This window comes from Portunus trituberculatus, chromosome 30 (genome assembly GCF_017591435.1).
Source record: "Portunus trituberculatus isolate SZX2019 chromosome 30, ASM1759143v1, whole genome shotgun sequence".
NCBI classification, from domain to species: Eukaryota; Metazoa; Arthropoda; class Malacostraca; order Decapoda; family Portunidae; genus Portunus; species Portunus trituberculatus.
Window position 1 is genome coordinate 6,399,716 of NC_059284.1, and position 27,873 is coordinate 6,427,588.

Sequence of the window (27,873 nt, forward strand, 5' to 3'; positions counted from 1 at the left end):
AATCGTGATAGATTTATGGATAAAACGTGGTACATTCTGGACAGGTGTAATATATTTTCACTATTCAGAGCAGAGTTGTTTATGAAATACTGCGTCAGCTATATAGTGCGAGGTGCGTGGGTGGCAGCGCTGGGGGACAAAGCTGCTGAGGCCGAGCGGCGGCGTGAGATGGTTTCTGGTGCACGAGAAACAGGATCTCATAAGCCCATCCGGTATACAGTTTTTATATCGAATTGATATAATCTTCTCTACATATTGAATAAAATCACCAGATATATTCTCGTGGTTGATCTTCCCATAGTCCAGGGAAGGCATATCATCTTGAAATCTCTTTACAAACTACTTAGCAGGTTGCCATTCCACCAGCCTCGCTCAACCAGTTCGCCGTCCTCGTTTTAAGAATACATGATACACATGAGGATCACAAATTCTAACTCGTATACAGTCTCAGCTCGCGGTTATTTCACTCCACTAACTTTACACTGCGTTCAGCCACCAGCACAGGTGGCGGGATGTCGCACCAACCAGCAAGACTCCACATGTGCATGAAAACATCACGTGTTCTTTTCACCCTCTGCCGCCCGACACTGCCGTCCACATGTTCCCTTGCTACTCCTCTGCTACTCTTGCGCTACATTATGCTCTTCATTTCGTCACATTGAATTAACACTTTTTAATACATTTTCATGATGCATATAACTTTATTAGACTCTAACGGGTCTGCGAAATATCTCGTAGAAAATGTTTTCTATATCTTCATCATGCTGTGATTATCGTGGTAATTAAATTAATCGTAAATGGTCATAAACAGCTATCTGAATTCTTCCATAAAAGCAAAGATTATAATCATGTATACACATCGTGGGTCTCCCCTGCGGCTGCTGCTTCCGCCGCCTCACTCTGGACCACAAACGGTTCACTTGCAAGTGTACAGCTCGGCCACGCGGGTGCAGTTAAGGCACTTCACCTCACAACACCACACCACGCGGCACTTGCACGGCTCCATCACCTTGGCCACGCTGGTGTCGTAACCGCGGCCACAGCACAAATCACTGCAGCTCTGGCCTTTCTCGCAAGACCTGCCTCTAGTTCCCGGCCCGTATTTGCTTTTGTAGCAGAAGTTTGGCGAGGCGTCTAAGTAGACCAGCTGTGAGGGATCGCCGAGTACGGCCCAGCCCTTTCCGCCACCCCGCGACACGCATCTCTCGCTGTAGACCTTTAGGATGTTATTTCTGACGCCGCGTTGCCGCCCTTTCCTCCAAGTGGCTCCCGCGCGGCCCTTCAGGCGCCTGTGGCTGGACGTCCTGGGATAGCGCAGCCTGCTGGCGCGGTTTGTGATCTGCATAAAGGTAACGTCCTTAGACTCGTCAATCTTTTGCCTTAGTATGTCCTCAGAAGGGACGTATTGTTACTAAAAATAAGTAGAGCTTGCGACTTATTTTTAACTTCAATGAATTCGCAAGGGACATTTTCCTTATTATTTAAAAAAAAAAAAAAAAAATTCAAAATCTTGAATCAATAAATCCCTTTGAAAATTTTAAGACAGAACCAATATTTCATCCTCCTTTTTAGAATTCTAATCCCTCTATGAAAGATGAGATATGAGTAAAGTTAAACCAACAAAGCCTCTGCCGCGTCCGTCTCACACACCTGTGCCTCATTGATGGTACGGCCAAGAGAGGACCGCTGGTAGAGACTCTTGAGAGTTTCCCCTGAGGCGATGAAGGCTGGCAACTGAATCCAGCAGGTCTTCATCACGCACGAACCAGACGGTCCGTGACACTTGCAGGTCTTCTTGGCGGCGCTTGCCACCGTCTGCAACACGAGAGAGGCTCAGGGGAGTCAGGAGGCTGGGGGTGCTTAGATGTTGCTTAGTAACGAACTGGTGACGAACAAGTAAGTGTTATGTGCGTTTAGTAGCTATAGACGCAATATGCAAGTACAGCAAAAGTAAGAGATTCAAGAAAGGCTGTGAAAACAGCGTCACTACAACACTGAAGATGACATCAGCCGAAGTTACAGCAGAAGTTGAAGCAGCATGCAGCAGCAGCAATATCAGGAACAGACACGAGAGCAAAATTACTAGGAGTAACGATAACTGTATGGCAACATTATTAACAATATTGCTGAAGAAAGGAGAATGACGGTAAGATCAATACTATCAAGAGAAAGAGAAACTGAACTACTTCATAAAAAATGAAACAGCAAGGTCACATGTTACCTTGATGCCAACACAGGCGTTGTGCACATCAATCTGAGATTTAAAGTCTCTGCTCCTCGAGTACTCCTGCGAAACAGCGGCCTTCAGTTCAGCGCTGGTCTGGGCCTCCTTCCTCCTGCCATCTTTACGCTTCCCAATGAAAAACCTCTCGGCAAGTCTAAATTAAAAATGACATACTTTAAATAACAATTGATATGGAAATGAAATTACGTTTGAAGATCAGGAAGCAGCGGATCCAAGGTTTTAAACAGTGTGCCTCGTGAAGTACAACTGTCGTCACTACAAATGCAATTGGTAATAACAACTAAAATGTGCATGATTTATTCATAATTTAATAGAAAAATAAATATTTAGATAATTGAATGAATGAATAAATAAATAAATAAATGAATATACATATATATATATATATATATATATATATATATATATATATATATATATATATATATATATATATATATATATATATATATATATATATATATATATATATATATATATATATATATATATATATATATATATATATATATATATATATATATATATATATATATATATATATATATATATATATATATATATATATATATATATATATATATATATATATATATATATTTTTTATCGTTCAGTCACTTTCCATGAATTAACCAGCACAGGACAGCACAAAAGCACCACAAGAGTACAGCATCACAGATTCACATCACTCACTTTTGGCCGTAGCGCACATTGTCCCCACAGCCGCCCCAACGCCACGCCCGCCTGCTGTCCCCCGGGCTGGCCGAGGCAGTGTTGTCGCAGGAGCAGCGGGTGAGGTGGCCCTGGGCACAGCTTCGTGACACCACCTGTGTCACAGAGGCTGCCGAGAGAGCCTGCAGGAAGGCTGTCTCTGGGAAGGCTGCACAGAAAGGAGGAGGAGGAGGAGGAGGAGGAGGAGGAAGAGGTGAAGGAAAAGGAAGAGGAAGAGCGGGAAGAAGAGAAGGTAGTAGGAAGAACAAGAACAGCAGGAACACGAGCAAAGAGAAAAGAAAATAACATGGAGAACAATAACAAGTTTGAAAAGTAGAAAAAACAAGAGCAACGGAAATAGGAAGAAAAAAATTATGACGTTATTTTCCATTTCTATTTCCATCACAACACAAAATTAACACAAACTTTTTCATAATTTTCTGCTGATAAGATTGCAGTACAAGTTTGCTTTCCCTGCGACTCACCTTGCTTCATGATTCTTCGTCTAGATCGCCCTAGGGAGCAATTCCACCTCTCGTGCAACATCAGGTGTTGGCAATGAGTCACTCCCATCCACGCCGCCTCCAGGAGCACGCCCGCCATTTCCCGCGACCGCAAGCACGCCCTCCGAGCAGCGCCATGCACACCAGCGTACTCACACTTCTATGGGTGAGAATAAAACAAATATAAGAAGAGAATGAATTTTTTGAGAGGAAGGTAAATTTTTACTTGATTATGATGTGAGAAATGTAAAATAAAGATTCTCTCTCTCTCTCTCTCTCTCTCTCTCTCTCTCTCTCTCTCTCTCTCTCTCTCTCTCTCTCTCTCTCTCTGTACCGTGCGTACGTCCATGGAGAAGTTTGAGGCGGATCGAGTGGATGTGAGAAGAGTTTGGTCCACCTTCCTTCTGCTGGATATTCTGTAAAAGGTGGAGAAGGGTTAGTACATGTAAAACACATGCTACTCTTCTTCTCCTTAATTCATCGTCTACAGAAAGGGGCATAAGAGGCTCCTCAGCGACTAAAGAGTGTCCTTTCCACAGGTCGTTTCTTGTCCATTGTCAGTCAAAAATCTCTTGTACCATCTCGCAGGTCGTAAACAGATGTGAATTGTTTGGTTTGTGCATTAGCTTCTCGTTAGTAACTGTGTCGAGGCGTTTCCACTGTATATAAGATGAGCTGTGTTTACGAAAAGGGAAGGAAGCCAAGACAGTGAGACAAGAGAGACAGGCGGGTGCTGCTCATACGTCTTGTATGTGTGTGTGTGTGTGTGTGTGTGTGTGTGTGTGTGTGTGTGTGTGTGTGTGTGTGTGTGTGTGTGTGGGTGTGTTTGTGGGTGTGGGTGTGTGTGTGGGTGTGTGACCTGTCTTTCCGTCCCCTATATTTTAATGAAATCCTATAAGTTTATATACAAAATAACAACTAGATTAAACAAATAAATAAATATCCCTTTCTCAATTTCATTAGGGATTTATATAAGTAAACATAGTAACAAAACAAAGGGCTGTAATTTCAGTACAAATACCAATTCCAGATAAAAACAAGTATGTGTGTGTGTGTGTGTGTGTGTGTGTGTGTGTGTGTGTGTGTGTGTGTGTGTGTGTGTGTGTGTTTTGTGGGAACACGTGGAACTACACGTGCCACTGATTCTTAAGTGAAAACAAGTGGTTTATGGGGCCGTTGAAGGGTGACGGGGTCTTTAGAAGCTATGCACTTTTTTGACATATAAACACAATCAGCGTAAAAGGGAGTGGTATCCGCGTATGGTGTCCTCACCCTGTGTATCACACTGTTTAAGGTTGTTTGGGTCAGAGTGAATCGGGTTCCTCTCACAGCGGTGGTAAGACTCTTGGCCTCTGTTGTTGCTATGAATGTAGTCTGAATGTCTCTTAATGTTATGTATTCTGTTTTTCCTTCCTTTTCCTTCTTTTTCTAGATGTTTTCTTAAGCTTGAAATATCCGGAAGAACAGTAAATTACCTGACTGTTCTTTTACCAATAATTCTCAATGCTAACAGAAGACAAATATACAAGACTCCCCCAAAACATAAATACAGACTGAAGTTCATGTAAATCACTATGTAACATAAAAGGAAAGCAATGGTTATCTCTCATCTGAAAATTGTGGCACCGAAGAATAAATTAATTAGTGAATATAGGTTTTCTTATCAAAAGCTATAATTTCAAAAGATCTCTGTGAGAAAGTTCATTAAAAAAAATGTATTTCGAGCTATTTTCAAGAACATGTCCTTATAGATCACCGTCTCGCCATCACTCACCCGCAGAAGGCGTAACAGGCGTGGGGCGCGAGGCAGTGAAGGAGGTGCGACACGGCAACGATGAAGCAAATAGGCCTCATGCTGAGTTTCACATGGTTTTGATCAAAGCTTCGGATCAAGTTTTAGATTTAGGCGTTAGACGGGAAATCGATTATCTTTTTCCATTTTTTGTATGTGTTAAGCAATGTCCTCCTTGCTTCTTAAACTAGTCGACCTAGTGACTTGTTGTTGTTATCCCACATTTCTTCAGGTGGGATTAGCACATTTCATCCTTCTCTTCACGATCGCTTTTTCAGCAATAACAACGTTGACGTACTCCAGAGATAATGATAATTTTTTTTGTATTTGTAAGTCGTCAAAATATCTGCGTTAAGAGGGCAAATTTTCACCGTCACTGGATTTTAGGCACACTGTAGCATTGCCACTATAAGCTTTCTCTTAAGAAAAAAATAAAACTCACCTTTCAAGAACTATACAAACAATTCAATGATTATTATCTGAGGCACCGATTTGAAAATGATAAGACTTGAAGCGAAAAGATAAGTAAGGTAGATAATAAAGCAATACAAAGCGACGGGTGACTGAGCGACAGTTCTAAGACACAGGCGAGAAGGCCCTGGACGGAGGCGTTGGAGTAGAGTCACGGAACACGGTACCCTGGCCGCCCCACACCACCTCAGCCAACAACTGTGGTAAATACTCCGCCTTTACGATTTCTCTCGCACCTTCCATAATTCGCCCGGAGGTTGTAAATCTCAAGAGCCTAACTCATATCTCATTGGCCAGCGCTCAATCGTGTCAGCCAATGGGAGGAAACCGTGACGTATGTATGACCAATCACGTTGCTCCGTCTCCCGAAGCTAATAAACATTTCACGGTGACAATTCATGATTTTAGAATATATTAAGTGGAAATAGCGATGAAATACATTGACGAATATCGAGGTATTAAAGAAAAATTACTTTACAAATGTATCAAACATGTGTTTTCGTTATTTTCAGTCTATGGCAGTGGAAAAAAATGTACTTTTCTCCCATATGACACGAGACAGCATCCATGAAGTGCTTGACGGATCTAGGCCAGAGTTGTGGGACTGCATGACATCTGCTGGCCGCCCTTTGTCCACCACCACCACCACTATCACTACCATCATCACAACCAGGGATCTTCAGAGATTGGCAGTGTGTTGGGTAGAGCTGTGTGTATATTTGATCCTTCAGTGATGGAGAGAGAAAATTAAGATTAAGATTTTGTAACATGATGTATAGGTATAGGTGTGAGAGTGTGTGTGTATGTATGTGTGTGTGTGTGTGTGTGTGTGTGTGTGTGTGTGTGTGTGTGTGTGTGTGTGTGTGTGTGTGTGTGTGTGTGTTAGAAGGGGCAGTAATGAATGCCATCACAGCAACACAGCGGAAATAGCGACTTATACGCACCCTATGTTTGCCTGTTTTATTTACACACACACACACACACACACACACACACACACACACACACACACACACCTAAAGATGATGAAACGAAACTAACAAACACGAAAACTTGTGGCATATACATTTGCAGAAGTTAATCATCCCTTGAACGTTCGTTGGTTAGTGTTCACTGGTCCCTTCCTGCTTCGAGATCGATCCGTCACGGCGGCACATAATTATTTACAGAATCATGCATATTTCCCATGTTTGCGTGTATACAAGATGAACGAGGTTTACAAGGATATAAAGAATAATAATAAAAATAACACCATTCCCCTGACACCAATAGTAGGTAGTAAGTAATAGTTCAACAGGCGAGTCTCAAGGGAGCGTGGAGAGTGAAAAGAGATAGAAGAAAAAGGAAAGAATGAAAAATGGATTGGGGAGTAAGGGAGAGAAGAAAGAAAGGTAGAGCAAGAAATGGCTCAAGGCGGAAGGGAGGGAGGAATGAAAAAGGAAGGACGCTTGTGAAGAAACATAGGGGGTGTTAAGAGTTGTGAGAAATGGAAGAGAAAATATGATAAAATGAGGAACACAGGAAACACCAGAAAGAGAAAGAGAGGCAACACAGAAATGACGTAAGAATGTAGGAGGGAGAGAAAGAAAACTTGATATTCTTTTTTTTCATATACAAGTAAAAACAGCTTTTATTTTTTTACTCTCTCGCTCCCTCTTTCTTTTTTTTTTTTTCCATTACTGTAACCTCGTTTGTTTACACGAAGAGAAAGTTCAGTGGAGGGAAAACCATGATAATGTGTCGTGTAACCTTTCAGGAACTCCGCTTCCGCTACACGCCCACACCAGGCACATAATAAACACAAGGCTGTTTTTAAAAAAATCGATACATTTATCTAATACGTTAAAAGATAAAGATTTTTTTTTTCAAGTACCAAGACTGAAAACAAGAACAAGAGAAACAAGAGATCATGTTAGAAGGACCCTGTAGACATTTACGACTGTTTTGGGTATTAAGTTGAAGAGGTGGGATGGAGGAGGAGAAGGAGTATCATGTGCAGAGAAGACATGAGTGTGTGGGGAGCAGGAATAAAGGGGAAGCACAAAGGTCTATAGATACAGTGGTTATAACTGCAATATGCTTCTACTTTTGTGCCTTTTTCTCCAGTAAGTATAACGCTTTCTTCTAAAATATAAGAAAAAATATCAGACATTTTAATTTCTAACATATACAGATTAGAGACAAAAATCAGTGTTTTAGGTTGTAGCATAAAAAAACACTCTTAACAAAAAGAATCAGTCTATATGTCAAAATAAAAAAAGAAATCTTGTCTACTTACTTCACAATTTTTAATCACCGAGCTACGCTGAACAGACAGACACGTATCACAACCAAATAATATATAAGAGGAGAATCACCTTAGGCTCTGGTGAGGATGGTAAGAAAGAAAAGTATTCGAAACATCTTAAAAGCTTGTGCTCAGGTGACACAGAATCGCGGCTCTCCTCTCCTAAGTAACCTAAGTATACGTGATTGAGTCCTTACCTCCAGCATTGTGTGAGAGATGCCCAGGGGAGGGAAGAGAAAGTTACGTAGATTAGGAGATTAGTGATGGATCGATACATCTCTCTCTCTCTCTCTCTCTCTCTCTCTCTCTCTCTCTCTCCTTATTCCCTATATTTTCCCATTTACTTCTTTATTTCTCCCTGATGCCATAAAGCTTAAAGCACAGAAGAGGTAGAGGAGGCAGAGGAAAGGGAGAAAGGAAGAGGAAGAAGAGGATAAAGAAAGAGATGAAGACAAGAGAGAAAAGGAGGAGGAGGAGGATGGAGATGATGATATAAAACCTAGAATAATGAAAGTAGACAGGATAATTAATCAAACAGCAAAAAAAAATATGGAAATTTGATAACATGAAGTACATAATGATAGATTACAAAACATAACAAATAAAACAGAAGAAAAAAGTTGGCATGAATATTTGAGATGATGTTAACTTAAAATACATAAAAAATAAATAAATAAACAAGCGAAAAAGAAAAAAAAATCTGATGATAAGGAAAATTTGAGTTATCATCACCATCACTATCATCATGAACACCACCAGCATCGTCTCACGACTCCGGAGACAGACAGTGACGCCCGTAAACACATCGCTGCCTGTTTATATTACAAAGCTGAGGGGAAGTATAAATGCTTGTGTCAGCCATGTGTCGAAGCTGTCTTGACAACCTACAGAGGAGAAAATTGTATCACTTGAAATAGGAAAATTCCGAGTCGCGTTAACGAGGCGCGAACTGACGTGAGAAAATAGTGTTAAAGATAAATATTTCCAAGGTGTAAACAGTGATGACTTATGACCTTCAGCGCCACGTCCCCTTAACTCTGGGAATGGTCACCTGCATCTTAATTCCTTCATTACTGGGACCTTGAGTTTTAGGTATGATTAGGCAATTTTATTTACATTAGGAAGAATTTATGGAGGTTAGAAGATTAATGGCCAGTCTTTATTATTTTAATCCCAACGTAAGTTTCTGAAGCTGTGTAAAATCATCAAATAGTACGCAGAGTGAATATGGAAACATGTCCTGAAGGGGTTAACATGTTTGATTCGTTTCATATTACTTTGGAACCAGCAGCTCAGAGTACTATTTTTTTTCTTTGTGTTGTTGTTTTCTTGCCCTTGGTCGGGTACCTTCTTAATAAAAAAAAAAAAAATCTTATTGATGACCATAGTAATAGATACCAAGACACTCCTTTCATTATTATATTCAGTATTTGACACGCTTACTAAAACATTTGAATATCATTAATCCATTCACTCTTTATTCTACATTGAAAAACAGCTCTTCGCATTTTTTTTATTCATTCATTACTGGACATAATTCCATGCAACGTTACCGATATATACTTAAAAACACAGACATTACCCGCTCACTCATCACACTTCCAGCAATTTCCATGCAACCAAACACGTTCAGATTATGGATAAGGTCACATACACTCACTTTAGGCACCCCTGCGATCATAAGTAACATGTATCTTCGGAGAAAACGGAGGAGACAAGACCTCCACGCAATGTAAACACGGCCTGGCGTCTGCAGTCACTCGGGGACCCTTCACTCCTCTCCCTGACACCCGATACCCTTGACGCCTGGCACTCAGCCTCTTTTCTGCACCATCTCCAGTAAACATCAAATAATGAAGATTGCGATTTGAATTGTCTGTCGTTCTTTCTTTCCTCTCCTTGGTCTTTATGACTCTCTCTCTCTCTCTCTCTCTCTCTCTCTCTCTCTCTTCAGTTTCTTCACTCATTTTATTATTCTTCGCGTCTTTCTTTCCCTTTTCCCCATATTACTACTTTCCCTACCTATGTGCATGGCAGAGAGACACGTGTCTATCATTTCTTTTTAACACCTCCAGTAATCAGATAATGTACAAATCAACCATTTTTCACGTGCAACAGAAAGGAAAAAAATGTTTCAGTGATATAGGTGAGGAAGTGGGTGGTTTAGGACATGCGTATGTGGTCAGGGGATATGGCGGTGGATGTGAGGGCGGCCTAAGATGTGGGTGGCGGTGTGGTGGTGCGGGAGCGAAACTAATGGTAAGAACAGCTCCACCCTTGCTGGTTAATTCTCGAGGACTCGCGAGGCAGACACATCCGGTGCCTTTGCCACGCCCGGGACCCCCACAGGCAAACAGGGAAGAGTCAATACGCAGGTAATGACGCAGGTACACGTGGAAGGGAAGTGAGGCGATAAAGAGTAGGAAAGGAAGTAGAAAAGGAAGTTTAGTTAAGTTTTATAGAAGGATTGCCATGTTTAGGCTTATATGCTTCTTACAGCTTCCCTCTGTCCTTACAATTTAATACTACGTGTTAAAGAGTAAACATAATGAAGGAAGAGAAGTAAGGTGGTGAACAGTGAGAGAGAAGCAAGAAACGTAGAGATAGTTAAGTCTTATAAGGGACTGGCTTCTTGTTGATTCCATTGTTACCTATCATTGTAATATTCTTAAGTAATAAAATAAGATTATGAAAAGAGAAGTGACGTGGATAAGAGTTAGTAAGAAAGGAAAAGGTAAGGTTAAGTAAGTTTTAAACCGGAACTGCCACGTGTTTGCCTACTGGCGTATTGTTGTGTCCTCAATTCCTTTGTGTTCTAATTATGTGAAGTGATATAGAGCAAAATAGTAAAAAAAAAAAAAAAAAAAAAAGATGAGATGTGGTGAGTTTATATAGAGCTTAGTGATTTCTTGTACCCTCATTCGCTCTAGGTGAGTGAGAGATTAAAAGAGGATGAGGAAGATAAAAAAAAAGAAAAATAAGTGACGTAATAGAGTGAAAAAAAATGGAGAGAACACTTTTTTATTTTCCACATAGACTGGCACGTGTAGACATTTCTTTTGCTTCCCTGTCTTCTAAGCGGCACTCTAGTAGATTTCTCAACATACTACGGACAGGATATTTTCATTATAGCTCCCCCTGAAAACTTATGTCTATTGAAAGAAAATTTGAAAATGGTGACATGGGAGTAACTTCGGTATATATATTCTCTCTCTCTCTCTCTCTCTCTCTCTCTCTCTCTCTCTCTCTCTCTCTCTCTCTCTCTCTCTCTCTCTCTCTCTCTCTCTCTCAATTTCATGCGGTTGATAAAAAGAAAACACCAAAAAACTACAGCGAGAATATTCAAAATTAACATAATCAACTTATTAATCAAACAGTTTTACATACATTTTAAGAAAGTATAGTAGTAAAAAAAGAAAAGAAACTGGAGACAATTCACGCAATATGAAAAGACATCATATTTTTTTAATTCAGCAAGAAGAAGAAAGAAGGACAAGTACAAAAAAAAAATATATATATAAAGATTCAGAATTATTAAAATATTCCTGCATTAAATTCACAACAGCTTTTGCAAGGGAACATAAAATAAAAAAAAAAATATATATATATGAAAAAAAAATTAAAAGTCATTATGCAGTATTAAGAGGGAGGCAAAAATGATATAAGAAGGATGAAAATGGCCAAAGGTTCTCTGTAAAAGGTCATTTGCATATCAAGTCGTTCATTATCACACTGAACGCTTAATTATGAGAACGCCCCCAACTTTAATTTCACTCTCCAGAAGACTTTCATGAATAATTCGATTTTGATAATGCTGATAAAAAGAATAAATATTAGTGGAGGGTTGAGGCAAAGTTTTGTTTATTTATTGACATTTTTGTGTGCTTAATCTCTCTCTCTCTCTCTCTCTCTCTCTCTCTCTCTCTGTTAATAAAAGGAAATATTAGGAATGTTGAAGTTTAGTTTATCTATTGACATTTTTTTGCATGTTGTCCCCCTGTTTCTCTCTCTCTCTCTCTCTCTCTCTCTCTCTCTCTCTCTCTCTCTCTCTCTCTCTCTCTCTCTCTCTCTCTCCTTTTTCGCATCTAAGTGAGTTTTACAGCATATTATCGTCTCTCTCTCTCTCTCTCTCTCTCTCTCTCTCTCTCTCTCTCTCTCTCTCTCTCTCTCTCTCTCTCTCTTATTTGATCTAGATAGTCTCTATTTTGTTTGCTTTGTAATCCACTTTATAATTTTCTTTCTTTTTATATTGCGTTTGTTCTCTTTATTGCAGTGTTTTCCATAATTGAATCCCTTTTATTATATATATGTATTCTCTCTCTCTCTCTCTCTCTCTCTGCTAACACAAGTAAATGATGAATTAATGGAAAGTCACTCATACTGTATATAAAAAAAAAAGAGGGAATTTCTGCCAGCTTCAAACAACATGCAAGGGAAAAAAAGTACATGAAAAAAAGTAACTGCAGGTACTACTGAAAATTGCAAAACATGACCAAAAAAGTTTCTTGTACAGTACTCTCTCTCTCTCTCTCTCTCTCTGTATGTGTGTGTGAGTGTGTGTGTGTGTGTGTGTGTGTGTGTGTGTGTGTGTGTGTGTGTGTGTGTGTGTGTGTGCTTTTAGTGTATACGAGCAATCCCTTTTCGTATTTCCTTTTTTTCCAGGGAAGAAGATAGGGTGGATAAACTCCTTAAGGAAAAAAAATGCTTGAGGGGAAACTATTTAGATTTAAGGAACTTTTGGGACGAAAAGTGTCATATTCCTTGACTCTCGTTCCCTGGTGCCAGAAGTTTTAGTAGCGACGCGAAGAGAGAGAGAGAGAGAGAGAGAGAGAGAGAGAGAGAGAGAGAGAGAGAGAGAGAGAGAGAGAGCACGTTTGAAACCCCAATGTTCCGCCTTTCTGGTGACCAAGGGAGAGGAAAGGGAAGGGAAAGGAAAAGAGTGGGTGGCAAGGAAGGCAGGGGCGGGCAGGGAGGGCCTGTCACGGGATGGCGGCAGGGTGCATTGAGTATGAAAAGGGAGCACCGGCCAGTGGATTTTTGTGATGTGATTTTGAGGAAATGAGAAATGAAAGGAATAGTGGAAGAGTGTAACATGGACACAAAATAGAGACAAAACCAGGAGAAATCCATGCCCAAAGGATCAATACAACGAATAAACTTGGAAAACTAACGTAAATGCAACGAAGAATGTAAAAAGATTAGCATAAAAGCTACAAAAAGTCCACTCACCATAACAAAAATACGAAATAAAGCATAGAACTGGGAGAAATATGAGCCAAGAGAAGGAATACAATGAAAATCTTAAAATATCGGAAAAAAGTATAACGAAAATAACATGTAGAGATCAGAAAAAGAAATGACAACAATCATATTTACTCTACTAAAAATGGCAATGGAGGAAAGACATGTAAAAAGGTATAAAACTTGACAATTTTCCTTGATAAATAAATAATCACTTACATTACATAAATTGCTCAAAAAAAAAAAAAAATGAAAACTCTTGCACAGGAAAGCAACACAGAGAAATTAAATCCTTCTTGTGTTTTTTCTTTCTCTTCACCATCACACGGGAAGGTGAATACGATGAATCTCCAAGTAGGTGTAAGGGAGACTGATTGCAGGTGTGAGAAGTAAGGACAGGTGTGTGGGCGTGATTGGGTGTGTGTGAAGGGAGATGAATAGAGAGATAGGTAGATAGATATATAGATAGATAGATAGATAGATAGATAAGTAGATAGATATATACATAAATAGACAGATATATAGAAAAACATATATAGAAAGATGTAAAGATAGATAGATAGATAGATAGATAGATAGATAGATAGAGAGAGAGAGAGAGAGAGAGAGAGAGAGAGAGAGAGAGAGAGAGAGAGAGAGAGAGAGAGAGAGAGAGAGAGAGAGAGAAAGTGTGTGTGTGTGTGTGTGTGTTCCTACAAATGTGGTGAAAGAGTGTAGAAAAACACAGGTAAGTTATTGTGACTCTATCTCTCTTTAACAGGTAAACACACACACCCTTCTCTGTGTTCACCTGCTTTGAGGGAAAAGTATTAGATCAACATTAAATTCCGATCGCTTCTTGTTCCCTCAGGTGAGAAACAAAACACCTTTCCCTTCCACCTATTAACCTGAGATGCACACCTGCAGAATAAAAGTGACACATTTTTAACATTTGCCTTTAATGCAGGTGGGAACGATGTGTGTATTAATTATCCTTAGATCAAAGTTCTTTCCCCAAAGGTTACGGGTTTTAATTCATTATGAGGTTCTTTTTTAGTCGTTTTTTTAATCCGTCTGAGTCTCTTGTCAGTGTTTTTTTTTAATTCTTACTTTTTTCTTTTCAATTAACGATGGGGCTGCTTTGTCTTGTTCGAAGCATACAAATGATGCCACGTATAAATGCATTTTCTTAATTGAAACATGAACATAATGCTTCAAAGGCAGTGAAAGTCCTTAGTGTGTGTGTGTGTGTGTGTGTGTGTGTGTGTGTGTGTGTGTGTGTGTGTGTGTGTGTGTGTGTGTGTGTGTGTGTGTGTGTGTGTGTGTGTGTGTGTGTGTGTGTGTGTTAATAATAATAATAATAATAATAATAATAATAATAAAGATAATAATAATAATACGGTTTATTAGTAATTTCAATATATACATACTGAAAATGTATGTACATATAGGGATTGAGGGAGACTTAAGATTAGAACACTAACTTAGCTGTTTATGTTTATGTTTATGTGTGTGTGTGTGTGTGTGAGAGAGAGAGAGAGAGAGAGAGAGAGAGAGAGAGAGAGAGAGAGAGAGAGAGAGAGAATCAGAATCAGAATCAGAATCAGAGTTTATTTCCATTTGTTACAATGGTTATTAATTATACATAAAGATACATATATATGCACTTTCCTCTCAATTGATTAAGCCTAGATTTAAAAACTAAAAATAATAAAAAAACACTAAAAACACTAAGAACACACTAAGAACACTAAGAGAGAGAAATAGAGACTGACAGAGACAATAATGACACACTTACACAGACACATACTAACACATACAATAAGACCAATACCCAGCGGCCAGTGTCCTTCCCTTCTCCCTTATAGTCGCATCTCACTATTTTACTGTTTATTGGCATCAGCCCCTCGACACTGGCCTTACCTGACGCCGACAAAGAGGAACCATCGCGCTCCTATTCTCCCGCAACAATGGAGACGCGGCAGAACAATCACCGCGCTGGGAGAATACAAGGAGAGTTTTGTGAAGCAATAGGCGTTCAGAGAGAGAGAGAGAGAGAGAGAGAGAGAGAGAGAGAGAGAGAGAGAGAGAGAGAGAGAGAGAGAGAGATTGTGACTACGATTCTTCAATAAATACAGCATAGGTTTAGGTATTGATAAAGTAGATGTTGAAATTTAGAGAGAGAGAGAGAGAGAGAGAGAGAGAGAGAGAGAGAGAGAGAGAGAGAGAGAGAGAGAGAGAGAGAGAGAGACAGCATAATGTACAAATGTAGGTAGACGTGCTGGCGTTCTGAGTGACACATCGAACTTGCTAATTCCTGCAGGCCTGGCACTGGGATCTGTTCGAGGCCTATTAATGTGCTCCATAAATTCATGAGCCGGAATTATGCACCATTATGCAGTAAATCCTGTGCGTCTCTGCTGGTAATTATTGCGACTTTCATCCTCACCCTTTGAAGTGACGTGGTTATCCTGGTGTTGGCGGTTATTCAAAAATCATAAATCCTCCTAAACTACATAAATTTTGACTCATTACTTAGAGTGCTAACAATTTTCTGCTTTGGGTTAGGGAGCATTACTTAATAAATGTCTGGTAAAGCTAATATCTCTTTAATTTCTCTTAAAAAATGCATTACTGTTGACATAATTTCTAGTACTCTGAAAAAACCGCTCTTATTTTTGGGGTAAATAAGGTAATTTATCAAACGGTGTCTCTCTTTAGGTGAAGTCAGTACGAGGCATTATCTTTGATTTATGTCACGGTGCACTTGTTCTACGTATACGGTTGTCTTACGTGTTATTCCTAGTACTATGAAAAAACGCTCTTATGTTTGGGATAAATAAGAGGATTAATCAAACGGCGTCTTTCTTCAGGTTAGGTTACGACGAGGCATTACATTTGATTTATTTCATGATGCACTTGTTCTACGTATTACTGTCTTATGCCGTCCTGTGCTACTCAGAATAATCGCTTCTGTGCTTGGGCCAAATAAGGTGATTAATTAAATGGCGTCTTTCTTTAGCTTCTATTACGACGAACCATTATCTGGGATTTATGACCCAACTACAGAGGGTGAGAAGACGCGCCTTTATCCCCACCCTCCCCCAACCACTATTCCTTTTTTACTTTAGCTTATATCAAAAGGAATATTCTCGTTTCTACCCAGTGAATCCTTATTGTTTCTAGAGAAGTAATTTCAAACAGAAGTACTTAATGAATAAAAATTTGGTGATACTAGAGAAGGAAACAATGGAGGGAAGAAGAACAGTACTGATAAAAAGAAGGAAGAGGATCAGGAATGGTATCCAGGAAGGGTGATGAAAGGAAAGGACGAAGCAGTGAAAAATAACATGATGAATGGGAGAAAACAAAAGGGGACAGGAGAAAGAGTAGAAGGAAGGAGGAAGAGGAAGTAAAGGAGGAGGAGGAGGAGGAGGAGGAGGAGGAGGAGGAGGAGGAGGAGGAGGAGGAGGAGGAGGAGGAGGAGGAGGAGGAGGAGGAGAAAGAAAAGGAGGAGGAGGAATGGAGAAGAAAAATATTACCGGAAGAAGGGAGTAGGAAAAAAAAAAAGAGAAGGAGAAAGGAAAAGAAGCAGACCAGTTGAAAAGAACCATAACAGGAAGAAGGGGAGTAGGAGAGAGAGAAAGAGGAGGAAGAGAAAGACGAAGCACAAAAGAGAAAAGAGGAGAAGGAAGAGAGGCACGTATTCACAAGTAATCGATCTCAGGAGAAAGATAATATTTTTTCCTCCTTCCCACTTTTCCGTCCCTTGATATAAATAGTGGGAGGAAGAGAGGGAGATCCCTTCTTGGTGCCTCCTCCCATGCCCCATTACGCCCACAGGAGGCCGCCATTACGCTGGTCAATAGACGCGAAAGTGTGATTAAACGTTGATGGATTTGGCTTCACTGTTCCTCTTTTTGTTTCACGTTGAGTCGAAACGTTTCGGATTTTATTAGGACCGCTCGACGAATTCTGACGCTTCATAGGTTTAAAGTGATAAAGATATGTAATTCTCTCTCTCTCTCTCTCTCTCTCTCTCTCTCTCTCTGCATTTACTAAAAGCGAGCCTCAGCTATAAATATTCATTGCCAATTAATACGGACATTCAAGGAGAGATGGAGAAAGAAGGGAGAGAAGGAAGGAAGAAGAGAAAAGGAGGGAAGGAGGGTAGGAGGGAAAGAGGAAAGGGAAGTAGAGCTCTTTATAGCTACCTTCCGCCCAATATTCACTTCTATTTTCTTTTGTCGTAGTACGTAGTAGTAGTAGTAGTAGTAGTAGTAGTAGTAGTAGTTGTTGTTGTAGTAGTAGTAGTAGTAGCAGTGGTAGTAGTAATATGGTTGTTTTTCCTGTTGCTATTGTTGTTGTCACTGTGATGGTATAGTAATGGTAGGTAGTATTAGTGGCAGTGGAAGAGTGTTAATATTCGTGGTAAGAGCGCAGAAGTAGTAGTAGTAGTAGTAGTAGTAGTAGTAGTAGTAGTAGTAGTAGTAGTAGTAGTAGTAGTAGTAGTAGTAGTAGTAGTAGTTTTAGTAGTAGTAGTAGCAGTAGTAGTAATAGCAAAGAATATAATAGCAGTATTAGTGTTGGTGATGGTGGTGGTGGTAGTCGTATAGTAGTGATTATGCTTATGAAAATGACAATAATTGAAAAAATAATAACAGCAATAAAAATAATGATAATAATAATAATAATAATAATAATAATAATAAATATATAAAAAAATATTAATAAATAAATAATAATAACAATAATAATAATAATAATAACAATAATAATAATAATAATAAAAATAACAATAATGATAATAGTAATGCACATGTTTCCCCTCAGGCCTACGGTGGACAGAGAGTAAACGTGCCTAATATTAATATACCTAAGTAATTAGCACTCTCAGTATTAAGTGCTCGTCCGCATCATATTTATGACAACATATTTGTGTGTAAGGTTTTGTACCGGTGCATGAATAAGTAAAACGTTACTCACCAACACACCGTCACTATATTTATTTTCTTATTTTCTTTCTCTAATGAGATTGTGTTTCGTAAATCTTAGCACATATTAATTATTCCTCTATTATTTTTGTTTTGTTTATGAGGACCTTCAAAGGAGAAAAAAGAAGATATTTGTTTATTTATCTATTCTATGTTTTACAAGTGGCAAGAAAAGTTTAAGAGAATAATTTTATCTCGTGTAATTGTACATTAAAAACGCCCATATTATACTGTTACCTTTGTTTGATTTACCTTCGATTTTTTTTCTTCCTCTTTACATTATTCTTTCATAATGACACAAGAGACACATAATTTCAAGGTTTATTTCAGATTATGAGAACACATCGATGAAATATTTGCATTCCTTGGAAATAATAAAAAAAAAATGTATATAAAGGAACAATGCTTATTTTCTTCGTTTTGTATAAATTCCCGTTTTCTGACTTCCTAGAAACAATGAATTCTACATCTTGACTCCAAATATTTTCCAACTCTTCCTCTCTTTCTCTGTGTCCCTTCAATCGCGTCCATCGCTCCTGTTCTTTTGTCTCGTATCTTGGTTCCAAACAATTATTTAAGCGAACCTTTCCATTTGGAGCAGCTTGTCATTCCTTCGTCAGCCGGACTGTTTTCATTTCGCTCTTTCCTCCCGTTCCTCTCTCTCTCTCTCTCTCTCTCTCTCTCTCTCTCTCTCTCTCTCTCTCTCTCTCTCTCTCTCTCTCTCTCTCTCTCTCTCTCTCTCTCCGTCTCTCTCTCTCTCTCTCTCTCTCTCTCTCTCTCTCTCTCTCTCTCTCTCTCTCTCTCTCTCTCTCTCTCTCTCTCTCTCTCTCTCTCTCTCTCTCTCTCTCTTTGACCCTCTCATTCATTTTACATTGGTCTCCTCCTCCTCCTCCTCCTCCTCCTCCTCCTCCTCCTCCTCCTCTTGCCCCTCTTCGTTACTCATGCGGATTCCTATCTCGAAATGGTCGCTGTATCCACTCTGCTATTCAATATCCGCAAGCCATTTCGATTTTTCTTCTCACTGTCAATCCAGAGCCAAAAGAAGACCCACCCATGCACGTAAAACCCTCAACAAAAGGGTATCAGATCTCTTTAACACAGAGCTCAACAGGATTGAGGACTATAGAGCAAGCTTCTCGCCCTGTACGTAAACTGGAAGCCTGGAAAACTGGAAAAAATAGCAAAAGGGATAGTATGAAATGATATGGAGACTTTCGTAGGAGGAAAATACTTGATAACCGCTTATGAATATGAAAAGTGACTTGTATGACGGAGAGAGAGAGAGAGAGAGAGAGAGAGAGAGAGAGAGAGAGAGAGAGAGAGAGAGAGAGAGAGAGAGAGAGAGAGAGAGAGAGAGAGAGAGAGAGAGAGAGAGAGAGAGATTGCTGGTTTACACACATGATTGAATGAACAGTCAATCTCTGCAGAGGTGATGAGAGAAGATAAAGAGATAAAGAGATGAAGAAGAGGACGCAGAGGAGGGGGAAGAGGAGGAGGAGAAGGAGAAGGAGCCCAACCATCGCGAAGCCAGTCACGGGGAAGCGATCAGCGGGCTCGTGGGGAAAGAATGGTTAGGGTTTGCAAAAATAAATAGCTCGTCTCCTGCAAAAATAGTGAGGTATCGTCTTGCGCGGAGGAGGAAAGAGGCTCGCATACAAAGGGTTTTTATTGCTCCCGGCGCCTCACGTGAGCTAGGGTGAAGAAGGGAAGGGATGAGGCAGTAAAACATTGATACATCTCTGAATGGCTGTCACGAGAGCGCCTCAGAAACGTGGTATTCAAGGGAGGGATTGGAAAGGAGAAGGGAAGTTTGGGAAATGTTTCAGTTTAGTTTGATTTCTTTCGACGAAACTAGAAGAACAATTGACAGAAGATGGAGACACTTACTACGACTATTACTATTACTACTACTACTACTACTACTACTACTACTACTACTACTAAAAGCATTCCTAATATAGCCACGTTCCTTCATCGCAGCAATAAAGGTGAAGTGAATACAACTCGGGAACCTGAACATCACCTAATTAAGCTTCAAGTAAAGGGAAAAAAAAGTAGGTTTATTTCACACGGCAATATCTCGCGAGCCTCGTTAGCTTTACCGAGAACTGCAATTACACACACACACACACACACACACACACACACACACACACACGCACACACTGGTAATTAGCCTCCAAGCACAAGGAGGAGAACGAGAGGAAGATGAAGCCGAGAGAAAGGAGTGAGAAAATGACGAAAAAAAAAAAAATTAAGCAAAGGAGGAGAAGGAGGAGATGGTGCAAGAGGAGGAGGAGGAGGAGGAGGAGGAAGAGGAGGTAGTGGTGTGACCCGAACATGTTTCATTCATGCACTTTTCTGTCCTCTTAATTAGCAGGTGATGAAAGTCTGGTCAGGAATGTCAGAGTTTCAGGTAATGAACACAAATGAGGTGACACTCTGGATATTTCGTGTCACTGGAAGAAGGAAATGGAAGTAAGGTAAAGGAAAGAATAGAAAAGAAAAAAAGGAAATTAAAGAAAGAAGGAAAAGGAAAGATAGACAAAAAATGAGAGGTACATAATGGAATAAAAAGAAGTGGAAGAGAGAAGAAAAGCCAATAATAGGAGAAAGAGAAGAAATTGAAAAAGGAAAAGAAATGAAAAGGAGAGAAAAATTTATAAGACAGCGAAAATAATGAAATGTGAGGAAAAACAAGAAGAAAAAGAAAAGAAATAAATGAGCAGAAAGAAAATGAGAGGAAAGAAATGGTGAAGTAAAAGCAAGGGGATTCTAAACTAAATAGGTCGAAATCCTACGTCTTCAGATGCTGAGTTTTGTAGAAGTTTACAAAATTTTGTGTATCTTATGTTTTCTTAGGAGTTTTAATGCGTTCTTGTTTTGAAGGTGAAAGTTAAGGGTTGTTGATGGCTTTGGGGGATTTGGGGTTACTTTAAGGTCAGAGAGAGAGAGAGAGAGAGAGAGAGTGTGTGTGTGTGTGTGTGTGTGTGTGTGTGTCCGGCTTTCTCATCTCACGTCACACACACACACACACACACACACACACACACACCAGTATCGCCCAGTACCGGTAATTAAGGCAATTAGCAGCGCTCACACTTTTTCCCCAGTCGCTTCATTAGGACGAATCACACGCTTCAAATAGCCTGTCCTGAACCTCTCTCTCTCTCTCTCTCTCTCTCTCTCTCTCTCTCTCTCAACGCCACATTACCTGTTGGCATTTCCACACAGCAAATCGTCCCAACATTCCCTTTCCCTTTATCCTTTTCCCTTTCCTCGTAGTCTGCACTTTACAAGCCACTCTGCTCTGTCCTCTTTACCTACGCGTGTTCTCCTCCTCCTCCTCCCTCCTCCTCCTCTTTTCTACTTTTAACTAACCTCCATTTTCTACTTAGGCTTATCTCGAATATCCTCCCTTGGCTTAACAAGTTTGCTGCTGTTTGTTTTTCTTTTGTCTTTGGTTTGAGTTCCTTTCCTGTTTCCCTGTTGACTTATTTTTATTTCTATTTATTATACATTTTCACAATTTATCTGCCTGTTTTTGTTTGTGTAAAAGTTAACACACACAGAGAGAGAGAGAGAGAGAGAGAGAGAGAGAGAAATACATGATAACACTAATGAGACAGAACTAGTGTCACCATAGTGTTTTCATCAAATACTACAACACCTGAAAAACACACCATTACGGAGATGAACTACGCGCAACATAAACCAAAGCCACATAGCATATAGATTCCAAGCCTCCATCCGTTACTGAAGGGACTGACACCTTTACATGATCTTAGTGGGATTAACTGATGCTAAGAGGTTTCGATCGACTTGAAATGTGTGGAATAGCATCTTCTTGCAGGGTATACTAGTGGTAGAAAGTAATCACTCTAGTTACATTCTGAAGTTGCCGTTCTTTACCTCATACACTTTGTCTGTTAGGTTCAGTTTCTTGTTTGGCTAATGGAAGGTTTAATCTCTAATGCCACGTGGTGATGATGGAAACCTGATGGATCTATCTTCCCTCTCTACTCTTATTCCTCTTTTATCCTTTTATCTTTTCCCTATCCTCTTTTTTGTAACCTATCTTTAAATTATCCTCTTTTCCCCTCTGTTCTTTGTTTCTACTTAGCTTATCCACTCTATTGGTTTGTCTACTCTTCCATCTTTTTCCATTTTTTCCTTTTTCTCTCTCTCCTTTTTCCCTATTCATAACATCCTTTCTTGCTCTTTTTTACATATTTTCTTTATTTTCCTTTTCCTTTCCTCACCCTCGACATATGCTATTTCTTTAACCTTTCCTTTGTCTCTCTCTTCCTGTATCACCTTTTCCTTTCTCAAGTTTTCTCTTATTAAATCAACGTCAACTATAAAATTCCAGCACCTTTTAAGGGGAAACTTAAAAAAAGGAGCCTGAAAAGCCGCAGCTCACGCCAATATTAATATAAGACGAAGCTGCGACATGACATATTTTCCTAATGCTTGTAAAATACTTATAATATTATGGTATTTATTAGTTGAGGTCGCGGCCGCTGGTCCCTGCCACATATATTTTGGCTCAGCGACTTAATACGTGACATAAACCTTTTAGGGACGCAATATGGCAGCGGGCGTCCCTCAGACAGGCATTTTGGGACGTAAGGACGCGAGACACAAGGATTTACGCACACGAAGGAACGCTTATATATTGATAATGATTATGACAACCTGTTGTAACATAATAACAATGATAAGAGCTTAACTATACCGACAGTGATGATAATACTTTTAATATGGCCTAACTCATGTAATAGTAATAACGTCTTAACCAGTAGATTTTGATGACGTAATATAATGTAATCTTACTTAAGCTAATAATGACGATAATGTTGTCTAACCCAGCAGTCCATGTAATAATAATGATGGTAACCTAACCTAACCTAATCTGGCTTAACTTAAAGCAATACAACACAGTGATAGACGTGTAGTTCTAAATATATGTAGGAGCAATCTAGAAACAGTAATAACACTAATAATAACAATGATGATAATAACAATAATGATAATAATAACGATGATAATAATAATAATGATGATAACAATAATGATAATAATAATAACAGTAGTAGTAGTAGTAGTAGTAATAGTAGTAGGAGGAGGAGTAGTAGTAATAGTAATAGTAATAGTAACAACAACAACAACAGCAACAACCACTTCAACCTCACCTGTCAAAACATTCACTTGACAACTCACCTTTTCTTTCCCCTCTGAACCACTGGACTCTTTCTTACCTCTTTCATAACATGTCTTTGGATCATCCTTTTTTTTTTTTACATTGCCTTTCCTTTTATTAAACTTCCACGAAGACCTCAACTTTTCGACCTCGGCTGCCAGACATTTGATTAATCTTCAGTGGCTGCAGGAAATATTGGAAATTCCTTACAGCACATGAGTTTTCCTTCATCATTAAGGTAAGAACTAATTGGACCTGTTAGGAATGAAGCAGAGAGAGAGAGGAGAGAGAGAACGGGAGAGGCAGTGTGGCAGAGTTGGAGGGAATGAAGGAGGGACAGAAGTTAGCGGATAGAGATAATCAGGGAGAGAGAGACGAAGTTAAAATGTGGAAGGTGAAAGGGACGCAGGGAGAGAGGAAAGGGAAAGAGATGCAACCAAGACAAAAGAACTGGGAAGGAAAGAAAATAAGGGAAATAGAAGGTGGAAAAGGATGAGAGGTAAGTGGATATAGGGAGAGAAGCTGGCAAGAGAGAAAGACAGGACATTAAAATGGGGGAGAAAAGGAATGAGAAATGGAATGATAGAGATAAGAAAGAAAACTGGGAAAGAGAGAGAGAGAGAGAGAGAGAGAGAGAGAGAGAGAGAGAGAGAGAGAGAGAGAGAGAGAGAGAGAGATAGAGAGAGAATAGAGACATGAGAGAGTGTATGGGGGAAGGTGACGGAGAAATAGGTGAGCAGGTACGTACACAGAGAGAGGTACAAGACGAGGCCGAAGAAAAAGGTGAGAGGAAAGACAGAATCAGCGTTGTCAGGATTTTCTCTTCAACTGAGGAAGAGAGAAAAAAATAACACTAATCCTTTGTTTGGTGACCTTTGGAACGCCACAATTGACTTAGAAGAGGGAAAAAGCAGATTTCCTCTCTTGAAATTACTGAAATCACATATAGAGTGCTAAAAAGAAAGCGGAACTCGTAAGATACTGAAGATATGCAAAAATGTTATCTTCATTTCTCCCCACTTTAGTTTGACCTTAAGGGATTGTACAGGAAATAAAAAGTACAATCTCTCTCTCTCTCTCTCTCTCTCTCTCTCTCTCTCTCTCTCTCTCTCTCTCCCTCTCAGATATAATTTCTCCTTCACCTCCACAATAGATCTATTGGAGTTACTAATTTGAGACAACTGAGAAGAGAAACTAAAATATTAATATCAGCATTTCAGTTTCAGCACCAAATTACCGTCTTACTTTTTTTCTCCATTAATGTCTACAGCTTTGTATATCATTGATTATTAATTTATTTTAACGGTAACGGTCCTTGTTATTATTACATAGATTCTAAGTACAACAATGAATATTCTTACTTTTATATATTTACCAAGCATTCTTTTATCAATCAAGGGAACGTAATCACAATAATGGTCAAGAGTGAAAGACGGACACACACACACACACACACACACACACACACACACACACACACACACACACACACACACACGAACAGTTATTTGTTATCTTTCTTGCATAAATATTAACGAAAAAATATGAATACAAGGAGACCGCGGACGAGTAAGAGAAGTAAGAGGAGGAGGAAGAAGAGGAGGAGGAGGATACACACACAAAAAGGACTTGGCTACATGAAGGCGAAGTAGTGCTTGTTAGAAGAGGATTCATGTGGAGGAGAAGGAGGAGGAGGAAGAGGAGGAGGGGACGCGTTGGATGACTAACACGAGACAGGAGCACGAGTCAGCAACAGTAGTAGTAGTAGCTGTAGCAGTAGCAGTAGCAGTAGTAGTAGTAGTAGTAGTAGGAGGAGGAGGAGGAAGAGGAATGGAAGGGATAGCATCATACTCCCCTCCCATTTCACAATAAGAAGTCTAACCCTCCTCCTTCTCCTCCTCCTCCTCAGTCGTCACTCAGACAGGCAACACGGAGACAGCAATGCATTCGTACCCACCACCACCTGTTTATAGCTCAGCCCAGACACTCAGCACTACTTACGACAGACGTTTGTTTCAGAGACATGGCTTTCCTTCCTACTCCTCTCTTGGTGTTATTTTTGAAGGGACGGAAGGAAGGGAGAAGGGAAGGGGAAGGGAAGTGTACTGGGAGAGGAGAAGAGGAGAGGAAGGTATGAATGGAGAGGAAAACACTTAAGTAAAGGATATGTGAGGATTATGGAAGGAAGAAGGAAGAGTAAGAAAGGGAAGAGTGAAAGGATGGTTAGAGAGAGAGAGAGAGAGAGAGAGAGAGAGAGAGAGAGAGAGAGAGAGAGAGAGAGAGAGAGAGAGAATCCTTGTTTTTTTAAGTGTGAGTGCTAAAAGCAAGGAAAGAAGAGGTAGAGAGCTAAAAAGAATATTTTTTTTTATATACACATAGTTGATACATACATACACATACATACACGCATATATACATATTGGCATGAATGAACAGTAATAATCAAAGATAGATAGATAACTAAAGCTGGATGGAGTTTGCAGCGTTATTATTTTTATCGTCACTGTCATCATTATAATTGAAACTGTTATCATTTTCTACCTTAAAACTTTTTGACTACGTGCGCCATATATTGCAGTTTTAATTAGAGCCAATGGTAAAACATCATACATTTCCAACGCTTGTTAATCCCTAGAATATTTATACACTGAACATTAATACTATATGGCAATGAATAAGTAAATAGAGAAAGCCATTTTGCCTCTGCTTTCTGTAATGTTCCTAACTGTGAGCAAAAGATTATAACATCATTAATTCATTACTCACATTTCAAATTTTCACTCCGCATCTCCTTTTTTTTTTCAAATCTTTGGTTATGAAAGTCTGTCAGATTTATATGAAGATCATGCGGCAAGTTGTGATCCTGCACTCGCATTCCCACACAGTTTGCTCTTTCATAACAACAATTTTCAGAATTCACTTAGATTATTAATTTCTCATTTTAGTTTTCGTAATAGTGATGCAGAATCCACATTAAGCTTTAGCTAGAATCACCAAAATATACTTGCAAATCAAAGTAATTTCAATAAAAGCTTGTTAAAAGCACACAATCTAGAGATGAGTTTAAATAGATTAAACTTTATCTATCCAGATGGAATAGGCTGAGACATTCAACATGGCGGCCGCTTTAAGGTACATACCTCCCTTCTAGGAACTAACAGGCTTCTGATGAAAGTGTTTTAGGCAGTTTCAAGACAGACACACGCATATGCAAACATGAAGCACAGCACGATTCGTATTTGAGGCGGACTAAGGCGGTGAATCCCATAAACTCCCCAAAACTGTGATCTTATAACGACTAGTCAGGGTTTGGAGGGAAGGTGACTATCATGGGTGATAAACTTGTACAGCTATTATGGTAACATAACGGAAAAACATGTTGTGTCGGACGCTTCAATATCAGAGGCTGGATTAGCGTGACAGGCTGGGACTTGAGTAAAGAGTCATGTTGTTGTTATGGTCTGAGAATGGCTACCCACAATGCAGTAAGGGAGAGGATCTGAACCATAACATGGGCTTAGGTATCTGGTGACAAAGAATACTCCAGCAAACTCAAAATAAGTTAATAAATAGGAAGAAACTCTTACCAACACAGTAACAATGGATCACTGCAGTCCTTCGTAGAGCAGCACACACCCGCACCACTGCAGACGTAAACACAGTCACTTGCTCGCCCTCAGTGTTGCCATCTGTGTTCTGTTGTAGGAAGGAGAGATTACACAGTTTGAGGGAGGGGACGTGCAAAATAATCCTTGCTGTTGTTGTTATTTCTGTTATTATTTTCATTATCATTCTATATACTACTACTACTACTACTACTACTACTACTACTACTACTACTACTACTACTACTACTACTACTACTACTACTACTACTATGGGATTGAAGGTCCTGCATGGAGGGGATATTTTTATTCATGATAGCTTGAGATGAGTTCCTCGAGACGTAATAGACTATAACATCGTAGACATTTTTAAACCTCGTCTTGACAAATATCTGAGGTTAACATTCTTTCCTATAGAATTTCCTTTGCTTATTTTCCATTTCTAACCAAATAATACATTTACTGCCGACGTATCTCCCTATATAGTTTATGCCGGAGGGAATGGAAGATGGGGAGAGCCTTCTACATTGCTATCTTTTACTTCCACTATCATCTTACTAGGTTTTCTTGTGAGGACTGTAATATCTGTTGTGGTCTATTTTATCTACGTAACTCTATAACTCTATGTAACCTTTCTTCTTTCTTTCATGAGCACGAGACTTCTTCAATCACTTAGACGCACAAGAAGCGCATCGTACATATCAGACTCATTCTTGAGAACTTCGTCTGCGTCGCTTCAGGATTCGTTAGCGAGGATCGAGGCCATCCCCCAATCAGGTGAACTTTGGAGACGAGCTTCATGCAAAACAATACGAGAAAAGAGAAAAAGAAATCTATTCTCT

General features: G+C 39.5%; 1 protein-coding gene across 5 annotated transcripts; it reads right to left on the bottom strand.

Moving 5' to 3' along the window:
- On the bottom strand, window positions 1-27,052 carry LOC123510951 (protein Wnt-9a-like). 5 transcript variants are annotated; one of them, XM_045266478.1, is made up of 8 exons: window positions 5,694-5,925; window positions 5,234-5,597; window positions 3,794-3,875; window positions 3,442-3,619; window positions 2,939-3,125; window positions 2,222-2,378; window positions 1,651-1,815; window positions 1-1,339 (listed from the first exon to the last, which is right to left on the bottom strand). In XM_045266478.1, the coding sequence occupies exons 2-8, from the start codon at window positions 5,311-5,313 to the stop codon at window positions 917-919; spliced, it is 1,272 nt and encodes a 423-aa protein (XP_045122413.1). In that variant the 5' UTR covers window positions 5,314-5,597; window positions 5,694-5,925; the 3' UTR covers window positions 1-916. The 5 variants fall into 5 exon arrangements, with proteins under 5 accessions (XP_045122413.1, XP_045122416.1, XP_045122415.1 ...); XM_045266481.1 differs by lacking the exons at window positions 5,234-5,597; window positions 5,694-5,925 and adding an exon at window positions 27,014-27,052 and having other exon boundaries at window positions 3,803-3,875; XM_045266480.1 differs by lacking the exons at window positions 5,234-5,597; window positions 5,694-5,925 and adding an exon at window positions 27,014-27,038.
- Between the last annotated feature and the right edge of the window lie 821 nt (window positions 27,053-27,873).

What these genes read in the sequence shown, in the direction of transcription:
- LOC123510951 (XM_045266478.1), bottom strand. Translation starts at nt 5,313, where the DNA reads ATGAGGCCTATTTGCTTCATCGTTGCCGTGTCGCACCTCCTTCACTGC. An exon ending in ACGAAGAATCATGAAGCAAG is followed by an intron (nt 3,126 to 3,441) that starts GTGAGTCGCAGG and finishes CTTTCTGTGCAG; the next exon opens with CCTTCCCAGAGACAGCCTTC. An exon ending in ACGCCTGTGTTGGCATCAAG is followed by an intron (nt 1,816 to 2,221) that starts GTAACATGTGAC and finishes CTCGTGTTGCAG; the next exon opens with ACGGTGGCAAGCGCCGCCAA.